General features: G+C 44.2%; 2 protein-coding genes across 13 annotated transcripts in view; one reads left to right on the forward strand and one right to left on the reverse strand.

The window, feature by feature from the left end:
* Positions 1 to 2,113: 2,113 nt before the first annotated feature.
* Mbd4 (methyl-CpG binding domain protein 4) lies at positions 2,114 to 14,817 on the reverse strand. 8 transcript variants are annotated; one of them, XR_003956166.1, is made up of 8 exons: positions 14,554 to 14,816; positions 12,035 to 12,256; positions 9,812 to 11,149; positions 6,960 to 7,034; positions 6,731 to 6,865; positions 5,987 to 6,136; positions 5,480 to 5,583; positions 2,114 to 3,979 (listed from the first exon to the last, which is right to left on the reverse strand). XR_003956166.1 is itself a non-coding variant. In XM_006505679.4 (8 exons), the coding sequence occupies exons 1-8, from the start codon at positions 14,110 to 14,112 to the stop codon at positions 3,902 to 3,904; spliced, it is 1,602 nt and encodes a 533-aa protein (XP_006505742.1). In that variant the 5' UTR covers positions 14,113 to 14,794; the 3' UTR covers positions 2,114 to 3,901. The 8 variants fall into 8 exon arrangements, 5 of the variants coding, with proteins under 5 accessions (XP_006505742.1, NP_034904.2, XP_006505744.1 ...); XM_006505679.4 differs by having other exon boundaries at positions 10,323 to 11,149; positions 14,102 to 14,794; NM_010774.2 differs by having other exon boundaries at positions 10,323 to 11,149; positions 14,554 to 14,758.
* Ift122 (intraflagellar transport 122) overlaps positions 14,796 to 21,067 on the forward strand; it is a 73,321-nt gene continuing 67,049 nt past the window's right edge. For 2 of the 5 annotated variants that reach the window (XM_006506797.2, XM_006506798.2), the window contains exon 1: positions 14,892 to 15,126. In XM_006506797.2, the coding sequence (XP_006506860.1) occupies positions 15,086 to 15,126 (41 nt within the window). In that variant the 5' untranslated portion in view covers positions 14,892 to 15,085. Of the gene's footprint in view, positions 15,127 to 21,067 lie in introns of all 5 variants that reach the window. The other 3 variants (NM_031177.4, NM_001167763.1, XM_006506799.4) reach the window with 2 other exon arrangements.

Below are 21,067 nucleotides of genomic sequence, written 5' to 3' on the forward strand. Positions count from 1 at the left end.
TTAGCTCTGGCTGGTGCCTCCTTTGGGAAATCATACATATGTCCCAGTCTTCCCATGGCCCCCTATTCTGAAGAAAAAAAAAAATGTCCTATTTTCTTGTAAGCTGCAGGTCCTTCACAGATCTTATCTTCAGGCTTCACTTTTCTCATTTAAAAAAAGTATCATAACTCTACCCTGGGTTCTGAGAATCCTAGTCAGTCAAGGTCAAATAAAAGACAGGTATTTGGTGCTATGACTGGGTGTTATGGTCTGGAATCAACAGTTTTGGTGGCAACCACTTGTATCCCAGCGCGGGAAGATAGACGTTAAGTTTGAGGCCAGCTTGTGTTACATAAGTCCCAGGCCAGCCAGAGCCACTCAATGAGAGCCTATCTTTAATCAAAGCCAGAAACAGGTTAGAACCAGTCCTAATAATAAACCTTTGAAATCTCCACTAATAGGTGAACTATGGGGTGTGCATGGAAAGATACATGACCCACACTACATGGAGGAGTCTAGTAAACGGAAGAATCCAGACTCAGGCTCAGGCCTTACACCTGTTTCTTCGAGACAGGGTTTCTCTGTATAGCCCTGGCTGTCCTGGAACTCACTTTGTAGACCAGGCTGGACTCGAACTCAGAAATCCATCTGCCTCTGCCTCCCAAGTGCTGGGATTAAAGGCATGTGCCACCACGCCAGGCTCAGAAATGTCTTTGAGTTAGCTAGTGTTAGTGGCTGTAAATGTGTTAAACACAAAACAAAACCATTTAATTAAACACTTACAAAAATGTGGTCTGGCCAGGTATGGTAGTACACAGGAGGAGCTCTGTGAATTGGTGGCCAGTCTGGTCTACATAGAAAAATCCTGTCTCCAAAAAAAAAAAAAAAAAAGAAAAAAAGAAAAAGTTTTGTACTGCTGGGCACTGAGCTCTAAGCCTTGGGCATGCCAGGAAAACTCAACTGCTGAACTACCCACCTGATTCTAACATTTTAAACTGTAGGTCACAAAATAAAGATCAACATTTGAACAAGTTCTCTGTGCTGGGGACCATCTTCACTAGATTTAGCATCCTCCTGACTCCCCACAACCCGAGGCACTCGCTTCTACTGGCCCTTCTGAGCCACAGCCTCTGAACACTTACAAAACCATGACAAGGCACCATGGTTTCACTGAGATGCGAGGGAAGGCACGGAGGTCAGGCAACCTTATCTCCTGAAAAGAAAGAGTCGCCCTGGAACCCCAGCAATTGGCCAGACAGAGCTCCCCTTCAAGGCGACCAGGGAGAGGGGGGTTAAGTGGCCCTGCCCTGCAGCCTTATCTCATCTCATAGCTGACATTTGGGAAATTTGCTTTGCCACCTAACCTTGGCCATGGCCCAGGCATCCAAAGATTTCTCTGGACTCTGACCTGCTTGTGTCTGGATCTCCATCCTCACTTTGTCTTCTCTGCCATACTGTTAGCACTGTTCTCTTCCTGGGAGGTCTCTACAGAGCCTTCTCATCCTTTTCCCTCCCCAGCACAGAGCTCTGCACTTATGTGTGTTCCTGTGATGTTTGTGAAAATATTAAGGGTTATTGTGAAGTGGGAGGTATGGCCAGCTTTCCTGCCACATCACATCTCTTTACACTTATGTGAACTTATTTCACATGCATGTATACACACGACCTGTGTGCCCAGAGGAGGGCAACAGATCCCCTCCATAGACATGCTAGGAACTGAACCTGACTACTCTGTGACCAATGATCTCTCCACCTCCAGCATCCCTCTCACAGCTGCCACCTGTTCACCAGAGGAAAAATCAATTAGCCTGCAACAGAGCACATCTGCCTATACCCACTCGCTATCCTACGACAAATAGCTTCCTGACAGCTGGTTTACTTTGCCTTCATTCGATTTAATTTTCAAACCAAACCTTAGAATGACAATTGATCGTCGGAACTAGAACCATGATGGTATACCACCTGCCATGGAAATGGCACCAAACATTGGGAGAGAGAAGGTTTCACAAAGGATCAGGGTTAAAGGGTGAGTTGCAATGGAGCCATAAGCCACACTCGCACAGGGATATTAAGGGCAAATCTAAAATTCCTCAGAGCCAATGCAAGTGGTCAAGAACACAATGCCAAAGGGACCTTACTTTTTAATAAAAATATTTTATTAACTACCTAATACAAAGTGATAGGTTTCATAAGTATATTAGGATCTTAAGAATTCCATATACTCGAGCGGGGCCAGAGCAGGGCCAGAAGCAAGCAGAGGTCCTGAGTTCAATTCCCAACAATCACATTATGGCTCATAACCATCTGTACAGTTACAGTGTACTCATATACATAAAACAAATAAATCTTTAAAAAAAAGAATTCCATTAAACAAGACAGACAGACACTTCTGCAGACATAGCTTATTTAGTCCAACAAACTTGGTTTGTATTTTTTGTACAGGGTTTTGCTGTGTAACCAAAGCTGCCTTCACACTCTCATAAGCCAGGCTGCCTTGAATTCAGAGGTCCTCTTGCATCAGCATCCCAGGTACTGTGTATGTATTTTCATCACATATACATTATAAGGCCCATCTGCTCATTGTCTGTGTGTGTGCCACTAGTGGATCTTTTGGTTTGTTTTTTTGCTCTTTTTTGATATAGGGTCTTACCATATAGCCCAGGCTGGCCTTGATCATGATTCTCTCCAGACTCCCAAGTGTTAGGATTATAGTAGTATACCATGATGACTGGCATGGGTGAATATATTTTATTAATGAAAAATATATTTTATTAATGAAAAATGGGGTGGAATACTATGCATTTTTGAGTAATATTGCCTTGAGGAGGAGATATAATTTAATTTTCAAACTACATTTTAAAATAGTGTTAAGTAGCCAGGCAGTGGTGGCGCATGCCTTTAATCCCAGCACTTGGGAGGCAGAGGCAGGCAGATTTCTGAGTTTGAGGCCAGCCTGGTCTACAGAGTGAGTTCCAGGACAGCCAGGGCTACACAGAGAAACCCTGTCTCGGAAAACCAAAAAGAAAAAAAAGTGTTAAGTAATTAGGACTTAATTTTTTTTTTATGTTTATGTATATCTTTATATCTATATATGCCACATGTGCTAAGGTACCCAATGAAGCCAAAAGAAGGTGACAGATCCCCAGGAGCTGTTATAAGCAGTTGTGAGCTGCCTGATGTGGGTGCTAAAAAGTAACCTCTATAAAAGCAGCAAGCATATTAAACTACTGAACCATCTCTCTGCAGACCATTTCTGAAAATTTTATGTATTTTGTAACATGTTATGTATGAGCTCAAGTGAAGGTAAGAGGCCAACCTTCAGGAGTGTGTTCCAGGGATGGAATTCAGATCATCATGCCTGGCAGCAAGTGACTTCATTTACTGGGCCACTTGCTGGCCCTGCCCTGTTTGTGCTTGAGGCAGAGTCTCTCTCTACACAGAAGAGGCAGGCCCTCAACTTTCCATCCTTCTTCCTCAGCCTCCTGAGTGCTGGGATTACAGGGGTGTGCCACCATGTAAGGTCAATTCGGTTTTTAGTTAGTGATATCTTTCTAAAGTAAATGCCTCACTATTTAAGCTATAACACTGGAATACCCATTAAGAATGGCAGGCTTTCCACACATGACAATATCACTTTATACAGAAGGAGAATACATGTTTAGGCTTTCTTTAGCAGGAGTGCTGGTAACTGGATTTGAGCATTGGCGTGTTGAATTTCATCATTGGAAAACCTAAACTGAACACTTTTAGGATCATTATCTAACAATTTTTTTTTTTTTTTGGCAGAGGCTTAAGACATACACTGGCTTCTAACAAACTGAAAAAAAAAATCCACGTGCCGGGAAGGGAGCTCACTGCACACCACAGGGCCCTTAGAAACCGAAGCACAAGGCGACGCATGGGAAACTTCAAACAGGCAGCTTCAAGATAGACTTAATTTTTCATGATTCTCCCAAAGCCAGTCATGGTATTTATTTAACTTGTGGTCTTCAGGGTGCACCTGGAAGAAATGCAACATTCAGCCATAGACATGTTTAAAGGTTTAGTGAGGGGGTTCATCATGATAATATACCTGAGATAAACGGGACATGGAACCCCACAGCATCCAAGACTGTATATAGTTATACCTTATACAACAGATATCCTACATGGATTACAAAGTGCTCTCCAGTTCAGAACTAACCCAGACCTGGAGCAGAAGGCAGCGATGATTAGAGACCCTGTGAAGCTAACCAATGGCTCTGGTGGTGAAGGGGTAGAACTGTGGCCCTTCAGTCTGGGTTTCTCTAGACATCACTGACTTAACGCAGGGCCATACTGTGAGGAGGCAGTGTGCCAAGCTACCCTCCAGCTGTCACACTGCCATCAAAATGTACCAGTGTTGGGACAGGAACAAAGGAATGGGTAGTTTTAATAGGACCCAGATGCCACATTCCAGTCTGAGATATGAGGAGAAATCTGACAACTAGACACTCTAAGTCAAATATTTCCTCTTTTACGAGGGATCCTGTTTTGTGGATGTGTGTGTATGTACAGGTACTTGTATTAGCCAGAAGGTTCAGGTACCTTCTACTTTCAGAAAACAATTAAATTTTATTAGTTGTGTATGTGTATATACTGAGGCATGTCTATGAAGTACAATTTTTTGAGTCAGTTCTTTTCTTCTACCTTTTTGTGGGTTCCAGGAATGGAACTTTTGTCACCAGGCTTGCGCAGCAAGCCCCTTTACACCCTGAGCTATCTCTCTGGCTCACAATTCACTTTTTGTTTGAAAAAGCATTTCTCGGGCTGGAGAGATGGCTCAGTAGTTAAAAGCACTGACTGCTCTTCCGAAGGTCCTTAGGTCAAATCCCAGCAACCACGTGGTGGCTCACAACCATCTGTAATGAGATCTGATGCCCTCTTCTGGTGCGTCTGAAGACAGCTACAGTGTACTCATATACAATAATAAATAAATCTTTAAAAAAAAAAAGAAAAAGCGTTTCTCACTGGCCTGGAGCTTTACCCACATAGGGTAGGATATCTGGTATACAAGCTCAGAGAGGCTATCCAGAAACTTCCAGGCGTCCTGCTGTTCCTGCCCCCACAGTGCTTCTATCTATCAGATAGAAGGTGAACGATGCCATGTCTGGCTCTTCCATGAGTTCCAGGGATCTGAACTCAAGTCCTCATGGCAAGCACTTTACAAACTAAGCCATCTCCTCTCAGCACTAGGGGCTCCTTTTTTAACAGGAAGGAACCCTGTCAGTATTAAACAGAACACAGACAGGTAGGAGGGTCAGAAGCTCAAGTCAGTAGTAGGCCACAGTGCAGGGCCTGGGGCAGTACCTCAAGAGTCCATAACTACAACTCATAGCCTCACGCCCCTGCTGCTCTTTGAACAGAGGGCAAATCTGGTTGGGACTACAACAGGACTTCTTTCTCATAGATCCAGGCACACTGGTGGACTTATATGCTGAATATGTTGGCTTATGTTGGATATGGCCAGTGGTGGGCTTACCTGCTTCCATTCATTGACACAAAAGATCCGGTAGGAGTCGTTGCCATATTTACCAATGCCATGAAGCTCAATCGGATACCTCCACTGCTTTGTCAGATATTCATCTGAGGGATACACATCCAACACATGGTCAGCCTTGAGAAAGTCACCTTCCTTATACCTGTAATGGGGCAAGATGACCCCTCCCTCTGAAGCAGTGCTGATTGTAGCCTCGATCACCTTGCCCTTATCACCTACCTCTTCCTCATCACTCCTGTGTGCTTTGCGAAATATAAATAGACAGAGGAAATGCTTCTCTTCTATGTACAGGGCTACTCAGTGTTGGGCAAAGATTTATGGTTTGGGTCAGTAGGAGTCTGTGGTGTGGGGCAAGCGGCCTGTTTTAAATGTCTTTGGTGCTTGAGCTAAATGACCTCAATTAATATAGCATCCCAGGGCATTAAAGTTTAAGGTGTGGCTGCCTTCAATAGGCACAGTTTGCTCCTTCCACTGGGCTGGGGACCATACCTGAGAACTTGATAATGGTTTTTGCACGGAGATCGTAGAGACCAAGAGGCTTGAGAAGCTCCGACACGTCCCTCCAGTCGGCAGCTCGGGCCACTTCAGCTGAAGGGTACTTCTCTAGAAACTCCCACAGCACAGGGATGGCCATCTTGCCTGGGGAGCATAAACAATGGCAGACACATGTCTTGGGAAAGGCCAACTTCTTATTTAGGTAGTTTTGCATCTATAAACTTCAGGCCGTGGCATTTCTGTTACTGTGTTTGTGGTGCTGGGAATGAAATTAGGGTATTTTGCATGATGGCAAGGACTCCACCACTGAGCTATATCCCTAGCCTTGCTTATTGTCAAGTCACTACCCAAACCAGCAGCCATTTACAGAACCAAATACCAACACTGTTAATCTACTTGGTTATTAGTACAAATTATACAGAAACTGGCTAGTTTTCAAATAATCAGCTCACTAGATAACCACTATAAACATCCAATGAACACAGGGAAGTTCCAAGCAGGATAGAGGAAGAAATATTAACTGCTCCTTCACTGATAACCAAAGCTAACCTGTTAGTAGGAAATCAATGACCACCTGGCCCTCAGTATTAAAAAGAATGTTGGCTGTTATCCAGTCTAATGTTTGCATAAGTAAAGAGTTCTGACATCACAAACTCAAAATGTACCTTGACCTTAGACTTCTTAACCAGTTTAGGTATCTCCCTTCTAACCAGGACAAGATGACAATGACCCACAAACCTGAGGTCCGATTGAGAAATATAGTCGCGATGAGGAGCTTCCATGGGTCATGGAAAAGTATTTCTTGAACAAGATTAAAAGGTGACCGAGGAGGGGTCCATTTCTTGAAGGATTTGCGTCTTGGGGGGCTAAGAGCTACAAAAATATAGGGTTGTCAAAGTTGTTCTCATAAAAGACTTGGAATGTCCCCCTTGCCCCCCCCCCATTCTGCTTAGGGAAAGGTGGGTACCTTCTTTGTTGTACTTGCTGGAAAAATACAGGCTTGTTTTCCTTTTTTCTACTTGTGTCCGTGGGATGCTGTCTTCTGAGAAGCAAAATTAGTTTATAGTCTACACCTTAGGGAATGCTGAGGATAGCCTAGGCTACATAAATTACCCTAAGTCCACTAATATATCAGTTAGGCATTATTTTATCTCCACTTTATTCATAAGGAAACTGAGGCACAGAGAAGCTAAATGAGTCCCAGGTCATACAGCTCGTGTGAGCGCTACAGTGGGAATGCAGGCAGACCAGCTCAAGATCAGGCCTTACATGGCCAGCTCACAGTATAGAAAACTGCAAGTCTGAATATTCTAGTATATTTGTACAATGTGGTCATTAAAATGTCGAGACTCTATCATGAATATTTTCTACTGTTATTTACTTCAAATAGGAAAAAAGAGGCAAGATTCTACATATGATCTCAATTTTATAAACATGAATTTGTAAGTGTACGTATGCACACACATAAAGAGACACTAAGAATAGAATCACGATGGTACAGTGGTTGTTAGAAGTGGTAATTTTTCTTTTCTTCTGTAATTTCCCCCCACACTTGAAAGGTTCTTCAGTTGTATTAACCAAAAAGGAGGCACACAGGAGAAGCTGAGGAGGAGCCGTGAGCCAGCCTGGGCTACCCAATAAGCTTCTGGAGAGACTGCTCAGCACTCAGAGTACTTGCTGCTCTTCCAGAGGGCCTATGTTCAGTTCTCAACACCAATGCCGAGTGGCTCACAACTGCCTGTAACTCCAGCTCTCGGGAATCTAATACCCTTTTCTGCCTTCTGTGGACACCCACACCCACCCAGTCACCCACATATACAAAATAAAAATCTTAACCAAGATATTATCAAACCTCTCAAGTTTCGATCTCTCAAGTTGAAATGGTCATAATACTCCCTTTAGCTACACCCTGTGAGTATCAGTTAATATCTTACTTACATTTGTATTTTATAAAACCATCTTTTAGCTGGGCAGTGGTGGCACATTCCTTTAATCCCTGGGAGGCAGAAACAGATGGATCTCTGAGTTTGAGGCCAGCCTGGTCTACAGAGTGAGATCCAGGACAGTCAGGGCTACACAGAGAAACCTTGTCTTGAAAACAAAAAACAAAACAAACAAAAAAACCCTCAAACCATCTTTTTTCACTTCTTATTTTTACCTCACAATTATTTTGTTATTGTTTTGAGACAATGCCTCGGGTAGTCCAGGCTCTCCTCAAACTTACCATGTAGCTGAGGATGGCCTTCAACTCACCATCTTTCTATACCTAACTCCCAAATGTTGGGACTATAGACATGTAACACCATACTCGGCTACCTTATAATAAAATTGTTTAATTTTTTTTTTTTTTTAATTTTTTTTAAGATTTATTTATTTATTCTATGTAAGTACACTGTAGCTGTCTTCAGACACTCCAGAAGAGGGCGCTAGATCTCGTTACGGATGGTTGTGAGCCACCATGTGGTTGCTGGGATTTGAACTCTGGACCTTTGGAAGAGCAGTCGGGTGCTCTTACCTGCTGAGCCATCTCACCAGCCCCCAAATTGTTTAATTTTAATTTATGCATTGTTACATGTGATACCTGTGGGGGCCAGCAGAGGGCATTAGATCCCTTGGAGCTGGAGTTACAGGCAGTTCTGAGCCACCTGACATGGGTGTGGGGAACTGAATTTCGGTTTTCTGGAAGAGCAGGAAGTGCTCTGAACTGCTGAGCCATCTCTCTAGCTGCCTTTTGTCTTGATATGAAAACCAGAACTAATTTGGGGTATTCCTTAAGTTTTCAGAAACTAAAGCTTAAAGGCGTTGCCAGAAAATGATACCAGAGTTGACTAAACACTGCAAGAATTATCCAGGTCTCCACATAATGATGTCAGTGGCTTTTGCTATTCTAGTCTGGGAAGGGAAAGTCCAGAAGAAAGCATGAAACAGAACAAAGGAAAATGATTTTATGGGTACTTGATGTTTTCCATGGCTTCCCACACTAACTAACCAGCCTCCTTTATTACCTGTTGGTTTGATACTTTCTAGCCAAGCAATGTTCATTCTAGTGGGCACCTAGTACCCAACAGCACCTCCCCTACACTGAGAACCAGAATTCAGAATAGGACAAGCTGGATACTTCCAAATTGGCCAGAGAAGAAGCTTTTAATATTTAACCTACCCATTATAATTGCAGTATATCTATACAATCCAATGCTTTAAGAAGCTCAAAGGACATACATTGAGGAATTCTTATCCATTTCCTAGGTATATGTGGCCATCTGTTAAAGACGCATCAATCCCAGGCACAGAGGAGACACACAATTATGGATGGGACTGGAGACAGAACTCAAGCGTTACCCTTGTTCCACCAATCTGTGCAGGCTGTGTTCCCAAAGGAATCTAAGTAAAATTAAAATTACTATTCTTCTTTAAGAGTTATTCATTATGCCGTAACAGTATAATGAATAACCCAGGGCTGCTCAGATCTTTTTATCTATTATTCACTGAGGCATTGTATAGACAAGTCTGCCAAGCCCAGGACTCTTGTGTGAAGAGCACAGTACAAATAATACATGAACTAAGCGATTATACTTTTGAATTATTGAAAGCTCCAAGGCCTTTTAGAGAAGCATCAGGCTGCAACAGAAGAAAAAGAATGTAATACAGATGAAATTAAATTGGGAGTCACACAGCAGCAGCACCGGAGGGGCAGGAAGGTGCCGACTATTCTTGGTCAGTTTATAAAAGGAGTCTTATCTACATTCTTCTCAGAAAAATCTCCCTTACGGTCTTAGAATTGCTGCCAAAAGAGAAGATAGCAAGTGTGGAAAGCCCCACCTCTTAGCTGCTGTCCAGGGAGAGGTGGTAGCAGCCATCACACACCAGTCTTCCAATGCTGAGCATCCTGGCTGTAGCCAGCTGATTACCTCTCTGCCATAATTAAGGGCCTGATGACCAAGCTCAAAGATCAGTTACAGGATGGAGATGTAACTCAGTTGATAGAGTGCTTAGCTGCCACGCATTAAGCCCTGGGTTCTGTGCCCAGCACCACATAAACTTGCATAGTGGCACATGCCTTTAATTTCAGCACCCAGGAAGCAGAGTCAGAAGGATACAATTTCGAAAGTCTCTCCAGCTATACAGTGAGACCCAGGCTGGCTGGGATACATGAAACCCTGTTCTCAAAAATCACTTAGGGCAGATATTGGGATCAACTGGGAGAATATATCTGACGCTTGACTCTTCTTCACTATACTCTCTATCTCAACCCCATCCCGGCACGAAATACAAGATCCGCGAGGGTAGACAGTTCACCACACAGCTAACAGAATTTTCATGCACTGAGTACCTTGAAATGTCTCAGAAGTAAAGTGTTTCTTGGCTTGTGAGCAGCTGGGCATTTCAGAGCCATCCTGTAAAACACCAGTATGCAAATGTGCCTCCCCCTTTCTGTCTCCCTTCGATCTGATTTCCTCTGATTCTAAAAAAGTCTGCTCACGATTTGCTTCACCTGCTGCTTCAGTTGAATGGAATTTGTTTGTGGTGCCAGAAGTTACTTGTATGAAACAAAGATCCAGTCCTGGGCTTGGTGATTTTTCTTCCCCAGCCAGGCCAACAGTCTCCCTTGCACAGGCATCTGCAGGGCAGAGGGTTCTGTTGAGTTGACTTTCCTGTGGCACCAGCTCGCGATCAGCACCCACCTTCTGAACCACAGATGCTCTTTTTCTGTTTCTTTGAGTAGACTCTAAGAGACTCTTCCTGCACTTTTGTTTGGTTTTCTGACTTGCAGTTCCTTTCAAAACAGTCACCTTTCTTTTGGACTTTCTCCTCTTCTCAGAGTCAACATCCTGAATGTCCCTATGTTCTCTCAATAGCAAGCAAGCCGAGTTAGAGTTAGACAGTCCGCTGCTTTCTGGCGACTCTGAAGTACCACTGGGCAGAGGCAACACATCTGTTTTCCACTTGCTTCGTGTCTTGAGGTTCTGCTTTGAAACGTCAGTTTCATTTGGCTGCAGGGAAGTCAGAGCTGCCAAACTTTGGTGTTTATAACCGGGATTGATGCTCCCTTTCGGCAGTACAGTAAAATCAAAATCTTCAGGCTTAAGAAAAGTCTCCCCATTTTTGAGAAGATAATTAGCAAGTGAACGTTTTGATCTGAACTTCAATCCTTGTGGGCTTAAAAGGAAAAAAAAAAAAAAAGAGTGACTTTTTAAAAAGAACTGGACCACATTTCAGAATTCCAATTAATAGTTTTAAAATGTCACCAAAGATGTTTGGCATTTTAAAGCAACAAAAAGTAATAAATGGCTTTTCAATAGATTCTTCTATGATAGTATAAAATCAGCATACAAATGTAGCTTAAATCCAAATGTCTCATTACCATTGAGAACAGGATCAGCACTGTGTATATGTGACTGTCCCCAAATCACTTGATACAACCAGTGACACTGAAGGAACAGTAATGATCTTATAATACATTATTTATTTATTTATTTATTTATTTTTAATTATTTAATTATTTATTTATTTTGAGACAGGGTTTCTCTGTGTAGCCCTGGCTGTCCTGGAACTCACTCTGTAAACCAGGCTGGCCTCGAACTCAGAAATCTGCCTGCCTCTGCCTCCCAAGTGCTGGGATTAAAGGCATGCGCCACCACTGCCCAGCTACATTTTTTAAAATGTATGTGTGTGGTATATGCATGTGTATATGAGTGTTCTCATGTGTACCTGTGCATGTGGAAGCTTCAAGTTAAAAATCAGGTGTCCTTGTTCACTTTGCTTGAGACAATGTTTTTCACTGAGCCCAGAAGTCACAAAATCCAGCTAGTCTAGCTGCCAGCTTCCCCTGGGGATCCCATCTCAGGCTCCTGAGAGCCAGGGCCACAGGCAGCTGCTGTGCCCACTCAGCTCTGCAGATGGACTCTGGGGGTCTGAACAATGACAAATGCTTTATTCCCTGAGTCATTCCCTTAGCCTATCAACCGCAGATTCTTGCTATCCTTTCCCATTACGGACAAAAATCACTTGGCGGTATTGTTATTTTCCTTCCTAAATGCTTACCTGATAAAGTATACATCAAATTTTCCTGCAGTTTTCCCAGATAACCTTTGCTTCACAACTCTTTCCCATCCACACGGGACAGGCTTGTGGCCTTCTGTCGCTGTAGTACTAGACAGAGTAGAAGCAGTGGGCTCTTGGAGAAGGGAGCTGCGCTCACTGCTTATCACCAGGTCCTTTCCATCTTCTCCCACTCCTCCCAGTCCAACAGCAATATCTTCCTTGCTGGAAAAACAAAACCCAAGTGATGAACTTAAAATTGCTTTTACCCTGCTTCCTCAGTTTCTGCCCACAGCAGTATGAGACTGTATAAAATACAAATTAAAGTCAGTGAGCTAGTCTTGTGCCATGAGGATTGTCCAGCTCTAACAACTTCTTGTCCTTCAACATGAGTGTCCTCCTCCACCTTGATTTTCAAACAGGGTTTCTCTGTGTAGTCTTGGCTGTCCTGGAACTCACTCCATAGACCAGGTTGGCCTCCAACTCACAGAAATTTGCTTGCTTCTGCCTCCCAGATGTTGGGAAGAAAGGCATATACCATCACTGCCTAGCTCAACATGGGTTTTTAAATGTTAGGACTCTCCACACAGTATACCTGCTAAACTTTTTCTTAATTCACACTATAGGGATTCAATAAAGGATTCTGATAACAGTTGTTGGAAGTCTGAGATATGAGCCAGTAACTGAACTTTTCATCTGAGATCAGACAAACTGCTCAAATGAATCACCCCCTCTTTCCTGCAAACATGTAAGGGGAACACTTCACATATGTGTGCATTTTTGAGAACCAACAACTACCACTTTTGTAAAATAGCATGGCCCTCCAAAAGCTACATAATTTCTGGTAAGAACTTCCAGCTCTCTTTCAGTCTTGATTCTCATCACTTTGTGAGGTTAAAATGTACTCTCATTGGGTGGTGAAGAGATGGCTTAGCTGTTAAGAACACGAGCTACTCTTGCAGAGGTCCTGAGTTCTATTCCCAGCAACCACACGATGGCTCACAATCTTCTAACTGTAATCACATGGGACCTGATGCTCTCTTCTGGTATGCAAGACAAAGCACCCACACCCACACCCCATGTATATAAAACATATATATAACATAAATAAATAAATCTCTAAGAATTATTTTACTCTTATTGACAAATTGTGTGATAACAAAATCAAATCACCTGCAGAGTGGACCCCGAAACCTAGGCCCACCTAATACTTCTCCCATACTGTTATGGGGGGGGGATAGTTCCCACAAAACCTCCAGTGCAGTGGATCTCTTCCCCCTTTAAAGAATTTATTTATTCTTATTTATGAGCACCATGAAGGTGCTGAGGCCTGAATGGACTTAGATCCCCTGGAGCCAAGTTATAGATGGATGTGAGCCTCTGCTGTGGGTGCTGGGAACCAAACCCAGGTCCTACAGAAGAGCAGTAAGTGCTTTAAACAATTGAACTATCTCTCCAGTGTTTAGTACAGTGTATTTTAATCACTAAACTATACATTTTAAAAGTGAGGGGTTGGAGAGATAGCTCAGTGGTTAAGAGCACATATTCCAGGAGACTCCGTACCCACATCAGGCAGCTTATAACACCCTGCCTGCAACTCCAGCGCCAGTGAACCTGACACCTCCTCTGGTCTCCACCAACACCTACGTATATAGACAAACACATAAAGAAAAAAAAGTGGGTCTCTAGAGAGACCTTCTAACCCAACCTACTTTCTACAAATAGGGAAATAGGGACACTAAGCAAGACCTAGAGACTAACCACAATTAGAACCATGGCATTCTTAGATGGAATTTGGCGTTAGGTATCAGCTAGAAGGATCTTATAGGGAGACAAGGTAACTGAAACCTGAGGGAATCCCTACAAAACTGTTAGGTTAACAAAATGGGTCAAAACCCCAGCTCGCTACTTATTATTAGCTGATCTTCCAAAGAGAAAGTCACTTTGAGCTCAAAATCTCCGTTCTCCATCTGTAAAAAGGAAGTAGCATTAAAAAAAAAAAAGTTTTGTTGTTTGCTTTTGAGCCGGGAATCTTATGTACCATAGGCTAGCTTTGAACCCACGACGTACCAGAGACTCATCTTCAACTTCTGATCCTCCTGCCTCCACAGGCAGACGCCGCCAAGCCCGGATATTCGGTGCTGTCGCTCGAACCCTCGGCTTTGTGTTTACTACGTAAACACTACCAACTTAGTTAAATGCCCAGCCCTTAAAAGTGTTTGAGCGCCCAAGTTTTGGGACATGCAAATACGTGCATCATTTTAGCCCGGACACAACAGTAGCTTCCTCTGTGACTTGTCATAGGGCTATTTCTGAGGGTCCCTTCCGGCCCAGGCTAACCTGCTTGCATCACAAAACCTCCCTTGTCCTCCAAGCTCCCCAGTCAGTTCGGCCAAGGAATCGGGTACACCCTAGTCTTGTTCCCACAGGGCGACAGCTCTAGGTGCCACCTTGTGTTAAAGGTTAGGAAGACCCACACAAGAGCGACTCCTCTGAGGCCCGAGAGAGGTTTAATAACTTGCCAGCGATCCCAAGGCGGGTCTGGAACTAGGCTCTCTCCACGGACTCTGTTGTCCCCAAGGTTTGGGCTCTCCATCCCTGCTGCTTTGGTCCACTGGGGCGCAGCTGCAGCTCCAGGCCGAGAGGTGGAGTAAAACACAACTCAAACCACTGAGCCGAATCCAAACACCGACGTGAAAGTCAATCAACCCACACAGCAGCCTTCCCGCCACCGCTTCAGCTACAGATGCCACAGCCAGGGTCCCGCCAATCAAACCCTCTGTCGTCAAGACTCCCCGCCCCACCCACCTTTCCGGACCAATCGCTCGTGTCATACTTACGCTTCCGCCTCCTGCGTCCCTACGCGCCCGGCGCTTCGGCGGAGGAGGTGGGCTCCCTTTTGTACATGCGCACTTGGAGCTTTGGGAAACTCATGCGCGGTTCATTGCGCATGTGCGTTGCTAAGGGTAGCGCAGGTAGCTGAAGTGGTTTGTGGAAAGAAGCCTGTTGCTGCCGAGGCTGGGAGGAGGGGCCCGAAGCGTGAGGGAAACGGCGATGAGGGCCGTGTTGACGTGGAGAGACAAAGCGGAGCAGTGGTGAGGAGCGGGAACTTCGGGGATGGCGGGGAGGCGGCAGGAACCGGCGCATTGCCATGGCAACGGGCCTGCGGCCTGGACCGAGGACTCTGATTCCGTGCCTTCAACTTCCCAATGGAAGAGAAGCTGAGATTCCTGGAGGGGCATAGGGATCATCTGAGGGAGGCTGGAGCAGTTTATACGTCATCATCATCCAATTTCACTTCTCTCTTCTCAAAATTCCTCACCCACCAGTGTTTTCTCAGCTTCCTAACCATCCTCAAAGTGCCCACACTTTTGTTTATCTGACATTCTTTAAATTTCTCCTGTTTTTGTTGGTTTGTTTTTGAGATAGAGCCTCACTTTAAAGCTCTGGTTGGTCTGGAATGCACTATGTTGACCAAGCTGGCGTTGAACTCACAAAGATACATATGCTTCTAGCTCCCCAGTGCCGGGATTAAAAATTTTCGAGCAGGAACAAACAAAACGGTGTGAGTAACTTGCATCTCGGTTCTGAGCATTTCCACCTGAGCTGAGATCTACTGTGTCTGAAACAGGACATTTCCATGTACGGTCAGAGAAACATGTAAGATGCGATCAAGTCAAGACATCTCTTGATTGGGAAGTTTGAGGAGTATTTTCAAAATTAGTACTTAAGAGTGAGCTTAATTTAAAGCTTAATTTTAAATACTGAGGATTAAGGCTTAGTATTTAAGAGCACTTTGGATAAGTTCCAGGACAGTCAAGTCTACACATAGAAACCCTGTCTTTAAAAACAAAAACAAACGAACAAAAAAGAAAAAGAAAAAAATATATAGTAAAAAAAAATATTGGGCTGGAGAGATGGCTCAGAGGTTGAGAGAACTGTCTGCTCTTCAAGCGGTTCTGAGTTCAAGTCTCAGCAACCACATGATGGCTCACAACCATCTATAATGACATCTGGTGCCCTCTTCTGGCCAGCAGGTGTATATGCAGGAAGAATGCTGTATACATGATAAATAAATCTTTAAAAAAAAATCAAAAAGTGTTTTAAAAAGAGAGAATGACAATAGAATGACTCTGTCATCTTAATTAATTTGGTATGATTTGATATCCTATTCTATTTTGTCATTAAAATCCACCAGCCAGGAACACATTTCAGGAAATTCTGGCTTGACTAATTCTCAGCTTGACTCAGAGTCTTCTTAGATGGTCTGGTCTGTTCCCCACCACTGTCTGTCCTGAGACTTTTCCTTGTGAGACCTTTCCTGAGATCCTGAACGTCCCTCAAGGCTGGCTTTGGAGGAACTTGCACAAAGAGCAGCTAGTGCTGACATGATTCCAACACTAGCTAAGACCTTGTGCCCTTTACCTCAGTGTCTCTTCACAGCAGCTCTAGGTAGGTACTGTCATTATCTCCACTTTACAGATGAGAAAACTGACTTATAGAGAGGGCAGATAGGTACACATATCTGGGTGTGATGGAGCCAGCTTGCAAGCTCAGGCCACCCTGTTTCAAAGCCAGTTCTCCCAGGCTCTGATTTCAGTTAGGTGAGTCACGTGAATGGGTGGCCCTTACTTGTATTAAATAGAAGGGATTTCTGTTACTTGCGGGACATTTTTGTACACCCTGCTACTTGGAACGCATCACCTTGCCAGCGCCTTTCATTTTCATAAACACCTTTGAGGAGGTTAGCAGTAGGGTGCTCAGCAGTTGAAGGAATCTGCTGCCAAGGATAATGATCTGAGTTCGATCCCTAGGGCTCACATGGTGAAAGGAGAGGACCAAGTTGCCCTTTGACCTCCAAAAGTGCTCCATGGTACACATGCCTCAATAAATAGCTCAGCACTTAAAGAAGGCTTTGATAATACTTTTTTGAGACAGGGTCCCATGTAGCCCAGCTGGCCTTAGGCTTCTAGTTCTCCTGCCTCATCTTCAGCAGTGCTGAGGTAATAACAGAGTTTATTACTTGTCTCTTCACTCTAGTATAAGATTACCCACAGCCAGGGGTGGTGGTCCATGCATGTCTTTAATCCCAGCACTCAGGAGGCAGAGGAAGTTGGAGCTCTTTAAGTTTGAGGCCAGCCTGGTCTACATAGTGAGTTCCAGCATAGCCAGGGCTACACAGTGAGACAATCAAACAAACAAAAAGGAGCACCGGTGCACAAGGTGGCAGTCACTGGCAACCAAGCATTGGCTTCCATGTCAGAGCAATAGGGAGTAACAAGGGCTGTGGCAAACTGGAAGGCTCCCACTCTGCATGAAAGGGGCAGCTGCTGCTCTGCTCCTGCCAATTATCATGGGTAGAAATTTGGCCTAGTGTGTGCAGATCTTCCTATTTTTACCAGAAGCTAGGAATCTGCGTTTGAAGTGTGAAATGTCCTGATTTTTTAAATGTTGGCACCTAATTAGAAAAAAAAAAAAAAAAAACAAAGTAAAACACCATGTGAGCCAAGCAAAACATTTGCTGGTCAAATGCAGCCTGCTCTGCTCTGTTCTCAACCCCTGGCACAGAATTTTGTTCGTTCTGCTCTTGTGCTTAAGAGTCTGTTGGGTGTAAGAGTTATTTTTTAATCTGTTTATCCCAGAAGTCTTTTAACCTTGTAAAAGCAATGGCTGTATTTTGTTTCCAAATGTTTCTGGAGCCTTTTAGTATTTAGTGAGTAGATGTGTGTGTGTTCATGGAGGAATAAGTGAATGAAAGACCAGTAAGGACTGGCTACCTGCTTTTAGGGCTGTTACAGATTTGAAGCAGTCTATTAGAGCAGGAGGTGCAGAGATTCTGTAGGCCAGCAGCCTGATGATGGCTACATATGCCAGCTGACGTAATGGAAGGAAACAGAACAAAACTCACACCTAGATAGAATCCAGCCATCCCAGATGCCCTGACTAGCCCCGCCCCGACTCAGTCACAGGCTCCTGCTCTGTGCTTGTGCTTCTGGTCTGTTCTTCATCCAGCAAAAGAACTCACTCAGGTCCTGATACTGTGCTTCTGTTGCTCTGCTCCTCATAAACCCAGAGTGACCCCTTCCATGTCTTTTGCTGGGTGGTCCCCTGGCGTTCTTGCCTCTAGGCTTGCTAACATTTAGATTATGCCTTGGAGCTTAGCCAAAAACTCCATTTTCCTACCCAAAGATCCTTCTTAACTTATTCTTTCCATCTCCTCTCTCCCTCTTACTTCCCCTCCCCCTCTTTTGTTCTTTCTTTGTGTGTGTGGAATGTGCATGCATGTATGTATGCAGATGAACTTGACTGTGCATGGGCATGGGTAGGTCAGAGGTTGGCATTGGTATCTTCCTCTATTTCTGTCCACCTTATTTTATTACTTATTTTTTATGTTATGTAGGTAGGTGTTCTGCCTGCATGTATGCTGGGCACCACCTGAGTGCCTGGTATCAGCAGATGCCAAAAGAGGCAATCAGATCCCCTGAAACTGGAGTTACAGACAGTTGTGAGCCACCATGTAGGAGCTGGGAGCCCATACCCTCTACGAGAGTAAAGAGTACTCTTAAATCTTATTTTTTTGAGATAAGGGTTCAACGGTGAATTTGAATTCACCATTTAAGCTAAACTGGTTAGCCATCAAGCCCCTGGGACCTGCCTGTTTGCCCATCTTAGTCTCTGGGGTTACAGGTTTGACTTGTTGGCTCAGGCTTTACTTGGAATACTGGGGATCTAAACTCAGGTCTTCATGCTTGCTTGCAGAGCAAGCACTTTACCCAGTGAGCTATCTCCTGACCTCTAAATGCTTTCTCTCTTAATTTTTTCTTTCTGAACTTTTATCTTTCTTCCTTCCTTCAATATGCTGCTCTAGGTTCATCTCAACCACAGTGCCTTAGTAGGCTAGCCCACCTTATTCCAGGCAGGCTAGCCCACCTTATTCCAGGCAGGCTAGCTAGAATTGAGAGATATTGTGATTGATTGAGGAAGCTAGGGGTGTGGCTCAGTGGCAGAGAGCTTGCCCAGCATGTGTGAGGCCCAGAATTCTTAGCACCACATTAAAAATTTAATGAAGTGATATAATTTGTCTGAGATTGCAAATCCCTGCTACTCAGGAGGCTAAGACTAGGAGAACTTCAGCCTAGGAGAGAGCTCGTCTCAAAAAAAGTAGAGGGAAGTCTTGGGTCTCAATATGGGATTGTCGGGGGAAGACAAGAAAGAGTAAGCAGGGTAGCATGTATGCCTTGTAGTGGCTTTCAAGGGCACCTTGGGATTTCAGTATGCAGAGGATTTCAGTTGGCAGGGCTCACCTCTCATCTCTCAGCAGTGAAATCTGAGCATGCAGTTTTTCTTTTTCATAAAAGAGGACAAGTTGGGAAAGAGCCTGCCATGGTAGCACAGACTGACGGAGGGCAGTAAGTCTCCAGCCCTAGAGTATGCTGGCTGAGGCTAGATGGTCATGTGGAGAGAGCATTTGCCCTGGGTGGAATGTGCGAGTCCATGATAAAGTCTGCATCCTTACTAATTTGGGGGGGTCTGTGATGTTGTAATATTATTAAAACCCAGGAGTGGGGTTTAAACATAAAATCCTGGCAAGTTGCCAGTTATGATCAGTGTGTCAGGCCCCTGGTCTAACATATAACATAAAACTTGGTTATTGCCTTCAGGTTGAAGACAAGTGTATTAAGGAGGCATGTTATGAAACAGTCGAATACAGAAGGCTAGGTGCTTGAGAGTGAGACTGAGTTGTTTAGATTCTAAGTACAGCAAGAGGTGACTTGGGCATCAGACTGTTTGCTGCTCTTCTTTTTGGAGCTCCAAGTTTGGTTCCCAGCACCCATGTTGGACATTGCATAATCACAAGTTAGATATGTATGTTGTAAGTACTTCAGGACATCCAGAATGTGAACTTTAACATCTGGGAAGATTGTTCAGGCTTAGCCCAAATAAAGTAACAAACATGGAGATGACTTAGTAGGTAAAGGTCCTTCCTACCAAGACAGACAACCTGAGTTTGATCCCTGGGACCAACAGTACTCCGGAAAGAACCAACCCCTGCTAGTTGTTCTCTATCACACATGCACCCAGCATGCCTTTGCCTCCTAAAGTAACTCCTGCCTATCATCCCAGCAGTTGAGTGGTGGAGGCAGGGGGTTCAAGGTCATCCTCAGCTACATCAACGGAGAGGCTGGGACCAGACCAGACTGTTACACATGCATGAGACTGTGTAAAAAACAACAACAGCAAAATGCCAGGTGAAGTGGTTTACATCTGTAATTTCAGCATTTGGGAGGAGTACCATAAGTTCAAGGCCAACCTAGTTTACAAAAGAGTCCTAGATTAGCCTGGGCCAGAGTAAGAGCTGGCCCCAACAGATATAAGTAGAACTAACTCAGTAACTGTCAACTCTTGGAGAAGAGGTCCAAGAATCATTATGACTGATCCAGATGTGTACAGGCAAGAAGCTTCCATACCAAGGACTAGATGAAGGGTGCAAAGCCATTCCGAGCTAATGCCTCAGCATGAAGATTCACAGATGCCAGGCACTTTACACAAGGCTAGCCCATGACCCCTGGCTTTAGGAGGCAGCTCTCTACCTTGTTTTATAGTAAGGGTGAAATTCAGATAGGTCAGCTTTCCTGGCCCCAGCTCCCCTCTACCTTTTAGCCTATCACTTGCTGTTTTGAATGTGAAACATGTCAAGGAAGCCCAGGTCTATTACCACAAAACAGTGAAGAAGGACAGTGCAGAACTTGGGCAGGATTTGATACAGAAAGTGGTATGCTGAGCTGGAAAGCCAGAGAGGCGACCTTTGTTCAGCTTCTGTCAGCCAGGCTGTGTACCCTTTCCTTTCCTCAGTGGGCCCGCCCCCTCTACTCCATTATGCCGAGGGAGGTATGTGCACGTGGGTTAGCATACACTTTCCCTGTCACAGCTCTCAACTGTTTGCAAGTGTGAAGAGTTTTTATTCAAGGAACCTTCTAGGAGTCTTTGCTGCCTCTCCACATGACCAACATACAAAGACACAGGAAGTAAATAACA

Source organism: Mus musculus, chromosome 6 (assembly GCF_000001635.26).
Source record: "Mus musculus strain C57BL/6J chromosome 6, GRCm38.p6 C57BL/6J".
NCBI lineage: Eukaryota > Metazoa > Chordata > Mammalia > Rodentia > Muridae > Mus > Mus musculus.